Below are 13515 nucleotides of genomic sequence, written 5' to 3' on the forward strand. Positions count from 1 at the left end.
TGAAAACATCAAATCGGATAATGGCAATGATGAGGAGGACCTCGGACATGCAGAAATAGATAGGTTATGTTACCACTGTATAAGGCCTTGATCAGGCCTCATACGGATTACCGTGCCCAGATTTGGTTGCAGAGTTTTCATGGTGACGACGATATGTTGGAAAGGGTCCTGAGGAGATTCACAAAGGTGGTCAATGGTTTTAGGAATATGGAGTACGAGGACAGATTGAGAGAATGTCAGTTGCAGATCCTCCTGAATAGGAGGAAGAGAGGGAGGGATATGACAAACATAAGCTAGTCAGGAGTTGTTATCAGGTTGACATGGAAGAGATTTTTCATAGAATTGGGGGGGGGTTAAAACAAGAGGCCATCACTAGAAACTATATAAGGAGTGTGTAAGCAGAATGAATGCTGAATGTAAGCAGATTTTGCACCTCATTTATTATATCACCTTCTAATACAGTGATCAAATATATAACTCAGTACTTTTTGAAAGATTCAAAATCTTTAATTACATACAGCCTAAGGGATCTTAAAGAATTTGATCACATCATCCCCTTGCTTCCAGATGCAATATTTTCATTCTAATCTAAATTAATAACTATAATGGCCCATAATAATTACTGTTCTCTTATTTGCTAAATCAGTTTGCCTGTACTTTTCCATGACATACTTTCACATTTCCAGACAGCAACATTTTACTAAATCTCATTCTCTCCATCTCCTTCCTTCCTTCCTGTTTATGCATAGATCTGCATTGTATCAGGCATTCAAAAACCAAATCTGATGAATAGGATGGTATCCTCATAACTGATATTTCAGAATATGAAATGTCAGCTATGACATTTGACTGAGGAAATGTAACACACAGAGCCTAGTGGATAAGAAGGTGAGTAATAAGATTGAGATAGATAAGTTTCCAAGAAGGTGCTTACCAAATATGCTCTAGAGAAAATTTCTAAAAGAATGAACAAAAGGAACAAAAACACAGGCAAAAAATGACCAAATGTTTAATTGACCTTGTTTTCGGAATATAAAATATAACTGTAAATTATTGTAATTTTTAGCAGATTTTTACCCTGTCAACTCAGGATAAGAAGCATGTATTTTGACTAAATGATGAATTATGACTTTAAAAATAGTAATTTCTTTAAATGCACCAAAAAGTGATGTAATAAACATATATTATAGGAAATGTGCTACTTGAGCAATTGTGGTTTTTTTTTTGGAAAACTGGGTTTGGAACTTTGTGCTGAGTTTCTACTTAGTCTTATAAACTCAAGAAGCCTAAATGAACTCAGAGTCCATTGTAGTAAATAAACTGATTTTACCAACTGACCTATAGAGAATAAAAGTTTAAGAATTTTTTTCCAACTTAGCCAAATTCTCCAGAAAACTGTAGTAGATAATTCTATTGATTTTTACCTTGCTTAATAAATCCCAAAGTTGTATAAGAAACACTGCCTAAAATATATTTACAAGTTTAACCTTTCAACAGCGGAAGTGAGATTAAAAAAAAAAAAAGTAAATAAACAAAACTAAAGAACTCCATCTATTAAACAAAAACTTTTCTAGTTCATATATGATCAAAAATAATCAATAGTGTGAAGAATGGATGACATCTATTTATTAAGCTTACCTATCACATCATACACTGTAGCAGAAGGCGTACCAAGGAAAGCTGCATCACCTTGTACCCGAATAAAAACCTCGTATCTACCAGCGCCATTAAAGTTGCCAAATATAGCAGAATAAACTCCATCGTTTTTTTTTATGTCTGCACCTAATTGGGAGAGATATGAGATTATTTACTGATCGATACTGAAAAAGTTAGCTAATTATTTTAAACATAAAATGCATTACATGTGAATAAATAAATAAAACACAAATTTTCCATAGTCTAAAGTTTATAATTATTATTTTTTTTTTTCACTTGGTTACACTATAATAAATTTAGTTTAATTCTTTATCCAAGTGTGAGCAAACAAAGTTTGCACCTGAAAATATCTTCAGGAGTGAATATGGTGTTGTACTACCTTACTGGGGTAAGGTAGAAATGACCTCGCTATTGCTTCTGCCTGGTATCTCCACCACTGGGCCTGGCTCCCACTGAAGAGACCTCAATAAAGGTCGAAACTAGTCTGGGTAGTGGCCAATCCCTTAATGCATAACATTATACATATCTGCAAGATGTGTTTTGCATTATGGGAGATACTGGAATAGGAGTGATGGTAGCTTGGTCCACCTTTGCTGCGAGTTGCTCGGTGTTGTACTACCTTACCCCAGTAAGGTAGTAACAACACCATATTCAGTCCTGAAGATATTTTCAGGTGCAAACTTTGTTTGCTCACACTTGGATAAAGGATTAAACTAAATTTATTATTTCCATAGTCTAGATTCATCGCTGGTGATCGTTTCAAGGTGGTAACAGATTGTGATATCTATCACAATCTGTTACCACCTTGAAATCATTCAGTCTGTATATTCACCATCCTTTCAAGCAATGCATTTTATGCACTAGCTCTCCATCAAAATATCTACTTTTCACTCTTTCATGTAACTCCCTTGGGATGGCTTTGTCTCCATTCCCTTTACCTATTTGAAAATCTACCCAAATTTTCCAATCCTAAGTGCTTCCCAACAGCAAATATACCCGAATCTATTATCCAATCTCCTCTTATCAAACTGTAGATTACATGTGCTCAATCTATCCTCACAGCCAACATTACGAAGTCCTGGCATCTATTTTGCAATCACTTTGTATTCATTCTAAATTTTCTCCATTCCCTCAAAATCCAGATATAAGATCAATATACAGTAATCTAGAGACAATCAAGGGTCTAACAATGAAACCACCATATCATTATCTCTACTTGTTTAACATTCTTTTCTCGATCTTCAGCGTATCTCTTTAACTGGCTCTTGCTGATCATCATCATGCACTTATCTTTTGCCTCCTTCACTATAGCCCAATTAATAGTTTTCCATCTTTAGATTCTGAAGTGTAAAACCTTAACACACACACACACACACACACACACACACACACACACACACACACAGGTCACAATGAATTGCCCTCAACATTTCTAACCCTGCAGATAATTACTATCATTGTCCTGCAGTCCATTTACAATATCATTAACACAAAGATTAAATAGCACCAGCTCCAGTACTAAACTCTGTTACTATTTACTGAAATTAGAGCCAACAGGCTTCACTTCGGAGAAGGAAAATTATTCAAAATTAAGTGGATATTGAATACCACATTATTTCTTAGCTGAATAGGAAACGCAAAGATAGGAAATCTAATAAAAACTACCAGGTGCTGGCTTATGCTTGGACTTGCCGATCTTTATATATACATAAAGTTTTCTATATTCGGCATGAAACTCTTAGCTTAGATTTCCTATCTAAGGAAATAATGTGGTATTCAATATCCACTTAATTTTCAATAATTTTACTTTGCCGAAGTGAAGCCTGTTGGCTCTAATTTCAGTAATTGTATCTGTGCACCTTTTTTTGGCAACTCGTATACAGTAAAGATATAAGTTCTGACCATTGAAACCTTAGTATTACATCTAGGTCTACCTACTCACTGATGAGAACTTCTCTCATAACGTAAAGCAGTAATACATCTCCTAGGAGCTGTGTTTTACATTATGGGAAAATACTAAGAACAGTGATCGGAGCTTACTCCACCTTTACTAAAGAATCGCTCTGCATTGCACCACCAGGTGTTGGCTTATGCTTTGACTCGCCGATCTTTATAAATCTTTATATATAGTTTTCTATATTCGGCATGAAACTCTTAGGTTAGATTATAATTTCCTATCTTTGAGTTTCTTATCCGGCTAAGAAATAATGTGGTATTCAATATCCACTTAATTTTGAATAATCTGTTACTGTTGTTTCTTGATAGTGCTCTTCCATATACAATTCTTAGACAACCAACAATCCAATCCACCAGCCAATTATCTAAATCCATTCAAAGGAAGTCATATTCAGCTTGTCATCCAACAACCTTTCAAATGCCTTGGCAAAATCCATAAATCACAGTATGTAAGCCCTCATCAACTACTCTTGTTAATTGATTATAGGATAACCAGCTTAAAACAAGACATCCTGATAAACAGATCATCACAGCCAAATAAGCAGGTCAAATGGTACACATCTAGAGATAATAATTACTAACTAAATTTACTTAGCCAATAAAATTATTAAAGCAATATTTTGCCTTAGTCACAAATACATCTTCATGGGCATAAAGAAATACAACTAAACACAAGCATACAGGAAGGTAAAACATACTATGAAAGGCAGTATCCTACAATTCTAACCTGGTGTTCTATGGATGTGGTGATGGAAACTTACTGAAGATCTCAAAGATAAGTCTCCAAATTTTAACTAAAATCTGGAAGACTAATTTTGAGATTTGTTCAGGTTGGTGAATGTTGTAATGCTGCTGCAGCATATTCTATATGTAATCTCTCCAATTTATATCTGCTGTTCTATAGAATGAGGTTTTTGTTTCACTGGATCCAGTGATTTGTATCCACATGGAACAAGACCCCCTCCCCTTTTATACAGGAACAGATATAAATGTGAAAGATTATCTCTAGATTCTACCATAGCAAACAGTTGCCAAATCTGAACAAATTTGGCTGTCACACTTTACCTAATGTAGGAAACCATTACCATGAGCCTTTCAGCAAGTTTCCATCACTGCACCCATAGAAGGCACAGTTAGGACTATAGGATCCCGCCTTTCATATTCTGTGTTTTCCTTCCTGCTAGTGCGCCAGCATGCACATATTTAGTTGTATTTCTGTGTGTGTCCATGAAGATGCCTTGGTGACGAAGGTGAAATAAAAGCTTGATAATTTATTAGCTAAATAAATCTAATTAGTAATTATTATCTACCTATAGGTTCCGAGATTTCTGGAATATACGGAATAGGAACTCTGCGGACTGTTGAAGAAACTATAGGTATTGGAACATAAGAGTCAAGTATCTGTTGGATTTGATTGGAGTTGTAATCATTTGATTCCATTAACTTTTTAATGATGGAAAGTTCTTATTGTCAGATTATTAGGGAAGAGCAAACTTTATGTGCTTTATCAATTAGAGATTTAAGAATGCCAAATTTTTTAAACGTGTGGTACGCAGACTTTTTGTGAATGTATCTGCCAGCAAAAAAAAAAAAACAATCCTTATCAAAACAATCCTTATCCCGGTCTCATGAGAGAAATTTTCAAAATCTTATGCAAAAATACAATTCTTTATATAACAAGCAAAAGAAAAACCTTACCTCTGACAGTACGTCTACAAATAAATGGATTGTAAACATTTCCAATTGCCCATTATCCACTGCTGAAACTGCTTTAGCAAAGGGCCTTGATTTTGCTGTTATTCCTTCACGCATTCCTTATCTTGATTTCTTACATAATATAGAACGCAATCTAACAGGACGTCCTAGCGAAGATGCCAACAAACTATATTTTGAAGTTGTGACTTCATTATTCAAAAGCAAATTACCTCCATGCAATTTATCAAATGGCTGAAATTAAAGGTCTAACTTCTTTAAGAAAAGATAATACAATATCCATTTCTAAGGCCAATAAAGGAAAAGCTATTGTAATAATGAATAAGACTGACTATGAGACAAAAGTATCCAGCCTATTAGAAGACACCATGACCTCCAAGAGATCACACGTAATCCTACTAATTCGCAAATTAAACAACTGAATAAATTACTTGATGGGGTTACAAGTTGGGATCCTAACTACGTGGATAAAATACCTACTTTGGAAAAACTCCTCATCTATATGGACTCCCAACAAATCCATAAAGAAGGCTGTCCTGTACGACCTACCATAAATTACATTGATTCTCCAACTTATCAGATTGCAAAAGTATTATCACGTTCCTTAAGTGCTCTCACTGGTCATTCCAGATCCTATATAAAAAACTCAACAGATTTTCTTGAAAAAAATCAAGGATATTAAAATTACAGATTCTGAAATGTTAGTCAGTTTTGACATCATTTCTCTGTTCACCAATATCCCATTAACCGACACAGTCAATTATTTATATGAAGATTACCCTCCAGATATCGCAAGGATATTTGAATATGTCACCCACTCAGGTTATTTCAGTTGGAAAAACAAACTCTACAAACAAATTGAAGGTACTGCCATGGGTAGCCCTCTGTCTCCACCTTTGGCAAACTACTATTTGAAACAATTCGAAGATACTATGTTCTCATCCATTCATCCTCAACCATCTCTTTGGTACCATTATGTTGATGATGTTTTTGCTGTTTGGCCACACACACACACACATACACACACACTGAAGATGAACTTTCTACTTTTCTACACCGGATAAATAACCTTCACCCACAGATCCAATTCACTATGGAAAAAGATAACTCTGGTACTTTACCATTTTGGACATCCTCCTTACTATAACTTGTACCTTATCTACAAGCGTCTTTCGAAAACCCCATTTACTGGCAGATACATTCACAAGGTCTGTGCAATACATGTCTCAAAAATATGGCATTCTTAAATCTCTAATTCATAGAGCACATAAAGTTTGCTCTTCCCCAATAATCCTACAACAAGAACTTTCTATCATTAAAAAGTTAATGGAATCAAATGATTACAACTCCAATCAAATCCAACAGATACTTGATTCTTATGTTCCAACACCTAAAGTTTCTTCAACAGTCCCCAGAGTTCCTATTCTGTACATTCCAGGAATCTCAGATCCTATAAGTAGAATTCTGAAAAAGTATCAGTTGATTCCAACATATATTCCTATCAACAAAATTTCTTCTTTATTACCTTCTACAAAGGATAAAGTGTCTTCTCTATCTCTGGCTGGCATTTACCAAATACCTTGCGAGTGCGATGTTTCTTATTTTGGACAAACTGGCCATTCTTTGGAAAAAAGAATAAAAGAACATCAATATTATATTGATTATAACAAACCTCTGAAGTCTGGTTTGGCACAGCACAGTATTGCCTCTACTCATAGTGTCCAGTGGGATACAGCTGTTCTCCTCCATAGATGCAGATTCAAATATGAACGCTTATTCAAAGAAAGTTGTGAAACTATCTTACACCGACCGAATTTAAATACAAATAACTGTCTGTCTCTCTCAAAGATCTGGGAGACTTTCATCTTATGTAAAAAACCATTTATCTTAATAGATTAAATCTGTTATTTTCTATTATTTCCTAGCACACGGTAACAATTGTATTTTAATAGGTGATCCACTGAACGTTTTGCTTGTATTCCATTCCTATTACTGTAACAGACACTGAAGATGTACTATTAATTTTAGTACATCTTCAGTGTCTATTACAGTAATAGGATTACTGTAACAGACACTGTTATGCATTAAGGGAAGGACCACTACCCAGACCGGTTTCAACATTTATTGAGGTGTATTTAAAGACCTCTCTAAAAATTATTAGATGATCCCAAAAGATCTCCCAACTCAGCTTGGTTCCACTCAGTGACAGGCTCACCCCGTCACCAAGAAGAACCTCTCAGCGTTGGCTCTACTCAGAGACAGGCAAAAACCTACTCCAAGCAGAGCCTCTCATATCCAGCATGGGAGGTAGACCCAAATGTGGAGATACGAAGGCAGAAGCAATAGGAGAGGTCATATAGGTTGTCTATAGGGGTTGCCAACAGGTGTACCACCTTATTATTGAAATTACTCTGGATTTAGAGAAAGATGTTGGAAGTTTATTTTTCACTTGGTTAGACTATAATAAATTTAGTTTAATCTTTTATCCAAGTGTAAGCAAACATAGTTTGCGCCTGAAAATATCTTCAGGACTGAAGCAGACCAAAGCTCCCACTGACGAGACCCCGATAAAGGTTGAAACCAGTCTAGGTAGTGGCCCTTCCCTTAATGCACAGCAGTATATACATGTCCGCAAGGAGATGTGCTTTGCATTATGGGAGATACCGAGACAAGGAGTGATGAGAGCTTGGTCCACCTTTGCTCGGAGTTGCACTATCTTATCTCAGTCCTGAAGATATTTTCAGGTGCAAACTTTGCTTACACTCGAATAAAGGATTAAACTAAATTTATTATAGTCTAACCAAGTGAAAAATAAACTTCCAACATCTTTCTCTAAATCCAGAGTAATTTCAATATTAATGTGGTACACTTGTTGGCAACTCCTATAGGTAAATATGACCTCTCCTATCTCTTCTGCCTTAGTATCTCCACGTTTGGGTCTGTCTCCCACTGAGAAGACCTCAATAAAGGTTGAAACCGGTCTGGGTAGTGGCCCTTCCCTTAATGCATAGCAGTATATACATGTCTGCAAGATGTGCTTTGCATTATGGGAGATACTGAGACAAGAAGTGATGAGAGCTTGGTCCACCTTTGCTCGGAGTTGCCTGGTGTTGCACTACCTTACTTCAGTCCTGAAGATATTTTCAGTCGCAAACTTTGTTTGCTTACACTTTGATCTTCTTAGTTTCCAATGGGCTGTGTGATCTGTAATACACCCATCCATAATTGAAGCTACAGTTCCCATACAAGGCAATCTGCTATCCTTCATACTGACAATTTAGTTTTTCTGATTCAACACTCACTGCTTAGAGAGAAAAGACTTTCTCTTAATGCTTACATCCAGACATTCATATGTATTCCATCTTTTGCATACAACTCATCAAATGCATTTTTCAGACATCCAAATCTCTCTTCCTATCTATTACCACGTTTCTCATATCTTCACTACTGCAAATGACACAACATGCTTGCTATCCCTACTTCATACTCTGATACACAATCTATAACATCTCTCAAATCTTTTACTAACTAATTCACATTTTCTTTTGCATTATTTGCACCAACCAGCATTATCATCTCATCTGCATTTTGACATTTCTGTTGTACCTTCAGGTGAACGTTCCATCTGCCTCCCATCTCACACAGCCTGAATTGTAGTATTTCCATGCATCCCTCTTTGTTATTTCCATTTTCAAACCTTCCTTTAAATACTCACTTGTTCCCTTATTCTCCACTTTTACTCTACCTTCTCTCACTCTCCCGCCTTCCTCTTAATTCCACTCCTTCCTTTGTATTTATTTATGTTCACAGTTATCCTCTCTCAACTTAATCCTTGAGTTCTTTTTTTTCCTATTATATTTAATAATAATATTATTCTGAATATAATAACCACTTTCTCTTCAAGTATCCTATTCTCTAATATATATAAAAAAATTACACAATTTAACTAAGCTTGTGTGTGTATGTATCAAACATTTCCCTACAGTGAGAAAGAACAAAGAATTTGAAAAAGACCCAAATTCAATTCTTGAAGATAAGTTGCTGATTTGATATGGAGGCATAAGATTTTTCTTGCTAGCCATGCTTTTTCTGACACAGAAGACAAGCAATGAACAAACATAGCATAGCAGTCTCATGGCCTTCGTCACCTTAGCTGTTAATTTAACCCTAACAATAAGTCCATCAAGTGGTGAAGGTAGTAAATAATTACTTAAAAGTAACCATTACATGGGGGTAGGAGATAGGAAATGAAATTCAAAAATCAAGATATGGAAATAGTGTTAATAATTGCATTTTTGCAAAGTACAACAGATAAATTGCACATTGCATTTAACAAAACTTCCAATTCTTTGGTTGCCTTACCTGCTCCATTGTCATAAAGGGAAATGCGTTTTTTAGATCCATTTGGAAGTGAAATGGTTGCTACTGCTTCTGCTCCAAGGACACTGCTATATCCCTTTGCGATTTCTACGAATATCCAAACATATTCTGGTTTAGGTAACACCAGTTTGCTGACCCAAGCTCGGACACGCACAGGATAACTATTGTTATTAGGAACAGCAGTGACATTCATTATGATTTTTAATGGGCTGCTCTGCTTATTTTCCAGTTCAATTTTATCAAGCTGCAAGAAAAGACAACTAATAAGTCAGACATCACCTCTATGCACAAATTAAACATGATATATGGAGGGTGGGGGAAGAACTAACACAAAATACAAATACTAAAAAAGAATAAAATGGTAATGAAAAAGAACATTTTAAAAAGGTTTAATTTTGGTAAAGTAAATTAATAGGAATAACATATATTATAAATCCATCCTTATTACGTAGCTGAATGCATAAAAAACTTAGAAACCTTCTAAAGATAGACCAGAAAGCTTAATTAATGCTTTTATGTTTCACTTGGTTCTCAATAGAGACAAAGCAGAAACTTTAAGAAGGCAAAAACCCTCTATTTATTACCACAGTAATCCTATGTCAGTGAACATAAGTGAAACTCTTGGTTAGTGCATAATCACAATTAATGAAAATTGATTTAATTAATGGATGAAATAATTCAGTTTAATGGTTAAATTAAGTAATCAATAGCTAAAATAATAAAATATTGAGTAATTAATGAGTAAAATCAGATCTAGGTAATCATTCCATCTATACATGTGTTGTGTGTTTGCATTGATGGTGGTGCCTGGTAGAAGGCTTTTGATAGATTACCGGATAATAAGTTGATAGTCAAACTAGAGCAGATGGAGGCTGGATATTAGGTTAGTACATTGGATCGGAGACTGGCTATCTGATAGGTATCAGCAAGTTGTGTATGCAGGAGCAATATCCAGGAAGATGAAAGTCATTAGTGGTGTACTTCAGGGGTCTGTTTTAGGGCCATTACTGTTTAATTTGTATGCTAATGATATTGGAGAAGATTGGATGGGGATATTCAGTTGTTTGTAGATGATGCAAAGTTGGGAAGAACGATGAAGAGCAGAGAAGATGTTGTGGCCCTACAAGAAGACGACTTGAATAAATTTAGTGATTTGACATGGGAATGAAGATGCGAGTTCAATGTTGCAAAATGTAAGGTTTTAAAATTTGGGAAACAAAGATGGGATGCAGAATTTATGCTTGGTGGGGATATATTGTTGGAGGTGGAGTAAATAAGAGATCTTGGAGTGATAGTGGATAAGGATCTGAAATTAGGGGACACATTGCCAAAATTGTGAAGACAATACAAAGACTTCTGGGAATGATGCAGAGGACACAGACTTGTAGAAGTAGGGAGATTCCTGTTCCATTGTATAAGAGGCTTTGATTAGGCCACACATGGACTACTGTGCCCAGATTTGGTCACATGGTTTTCAAAAGGATGAAGAGATGTTGGAAAGGGTCCAGAGGCGACTGACTAAGGTAGTTTCTAATCTCTGGAATGTCGAGTATGAGGAAAGATTGAGAAGATGCAATTTACAGAGTGTAGTGGATAGGAGGAAGAGGGGGAGATATGATAGAAATCTACAAGTCAGTAAAGGGTTGTTATAGGATCAATTTTGGAGAGGTTCTACAGAAAACAGTGGGAGATCATGAGAGAACAAGACGTCATCCCTGGAAACTGTATAAAGAGGGTGTGAGCAGGGGAGTGAGAAGCAGATTTTTTGCATGCAGAGTTGTGAATGATTAGAATGCCTTGCCTGAGAGTGTGGCATCTGTAGAGAATTTGAGTGTGTTTAAAGCACAGTATGATGAGCTGTGTGTATGATAAAAGTACCTCCAGTCTTTGACTCCGTGGAGTCTTGGGTGATAATAATAATAAAACAGAACAAACAAAAATCCTTAGTACACTACCCCCACGGTCTTAACACATAGTTTTACTACCTGTTGTGGGAGAGAATTATCTATAAAAATATTCTCACATCAAATTACAGAATTGCAATTTACATGTGTTAAAATTTCAGATATCTTCATATTTACTTAGGTTTGTTTTGAATTCTCTGTTTCTATTCTGGCATTATTCCAGCATCTCTTGATGTAATAAATAATCTATTTTCTTAGTTTTTATCTATTCCATACTGCAATTCTTTAAAAAAGACATTATTTTCTTTGACATTTCCCTCTTCTGATGAAGAAGCACCAATTATTGTTATGTGGCTTATTTAACATTTTAGGTCTGATTTCTAATACATTCTTTCATTCCAACAGTTATACAATATTTTTCTTCATAGTTTCAAGTAAAACAACATACCTGCCTTCTCCCCCCCCCCGCTCCACATGCCACTATAGATTTTTGCATAGCTATGTTTCTTGTTATAATTGCACAGGAAACTGCAGTTCGAAGACTCACCACAGGAGGCCAAAACTGCCAATACAAGTCCTATCTTGCCTTTACTTGAACCATTCATTGATAAAGCACTCACAGAATGACCATTCTATTCACCTTCCCTCCAAGCAAAAAAAATCTAGTTGTGATATCTTTACTAATCACCATCTTAATTTCCATGGATAATCCTCCCCCCCCCTCCACTCAAGTGCTGAAAAAAAAGCTGCCTTAACCACAGAAACCTCCACCTGATTAAGTTCAATCGAATTATTACAGTTTTGCGACCACATTTTTATTAAAAGACCACATTTTTATTAAAAAAGACTTTTTTTTAAAACTAAACAAGTATTAAAAAACAAACCCAAAAATTTCAACAGACTAACATCTTCAGGGGTAAAGAGAACACTAACTGTTTAATTTTTTTTGTGTGTGTGTTACATTAACTGTTTTTGTAATCCCCGTAGATGTCCTAGTGACTAGGACGAAATATAGGAAGTATTAAATTCTATTTTAATTCTTTTTGAGTGTTGTAAAAAATTCATTAAGCCTCCAACATGATGTCCTCACAGCACTTAAGCCTCTACACATGAACTAACTGTTTAAAGCACAAACTATAAGAAATTACGAAAAAACAAATTCATTTGTTGGTATTATGAACATCAAAAAAGTTCATTAAAAAACCGGATAACAGATCTATACAACCGTTAATACGTATTAGCTGGAAATAATGCTATCTGATGTTGCGTTCTGTGGTTCACTTTCACTCTGTCAGTGGTCTGAACTGGGTAAATTTTTATTTCCAGGATTATCCAGAATAAAGGAGAAGAATTGGTGGTGCAGAAAGCATCAGCCTGTCCAAAGATTATTTGGATCACTGAAACGTGGTTGACTGAAGAGGATATAATCTTTGGCCAGGCTGATGCTATCTGCAGGATATTTAATGGGGAGCAGATGTTTAGGCAGTTCAGCATGGCAAGTACAAGAAGAACGAATGTTATGGGAGATTTAACTACAGCAGTATAAATTGGGGAGAGGAAAATGCATGTAGAAATAAGGTAATGAAATTTTAGAATTCATGAGTGACAAATGTCTTAGGCAACATGTAATAGAGGGAACAAGATGTTCAAGAGTTTTGAACTTCATCATAGCATCAGAAGAGCTGATAATAACAGAGGTGACATCTCTCCCACCAGTTGGAGAGAGTGACCATGTGGTTTTGACTTGGAATGAATAGACATGCAGGAGGATCAAAGAGACGGGAACATATGTGGAATTATAAGGCAGGTGATTATAATAATCTTAGATATCAACTTGGGACAGTTCCATGGAGGGAGGAATTGGAAGGTCAGGATATCATTAGTGCTTGAGAAATTGTGAAGGAAA

At 35.6% G+C, this 13515-nt stretch overlaps 1 protein-coding gene across 3 annotated transcripts in view; it reads right to left on the minus strand.

Moving 5' to 3' along the window:
- The window catches only part of LOC150101798 (calcium-activated chloride channel regulator 1-like), a 146083-nt gene that overhangs the window by 54798 nt on the left and 77770 nt on the right, over positions 1–13515 (minus strand). For all 3 annotated transcript variants that reach the window (XM_090400349.1, XM_090400348.1, XM_090400350.1), the window contains exons 11-12: positions 9688–9949; positions 1639–1782 (exon numbers count right to left, since the gene is read on the minus strand). In XM_090400349.1, coding sequence (XP_090256475.1) covers positions 1639–1782; positions 9688–9949 — 406 coding nt within the window. The remainder of the gene's footprint in view (positions 1–1638; positions 1783–9687; positions 9950–13515) is intronic.

The sequence above is a fragment of the Typopeltis vanoorti genome, chromosome 11, assembly GCF_054136105.1.
Source record: "Typopeltis vanoorti isolate ZY-2024b chromosome 11, IOZ_Tvanoo_1.0, whole genome shotgun sequence".
In the NCBI taxonomy this organism is placed as follows: Eukaryota; Metazoa; Arthropoda; class Arachnida; order Uropygi; family Thelyphonidae; genus Typopeltis; species Typopeltis vanoorti.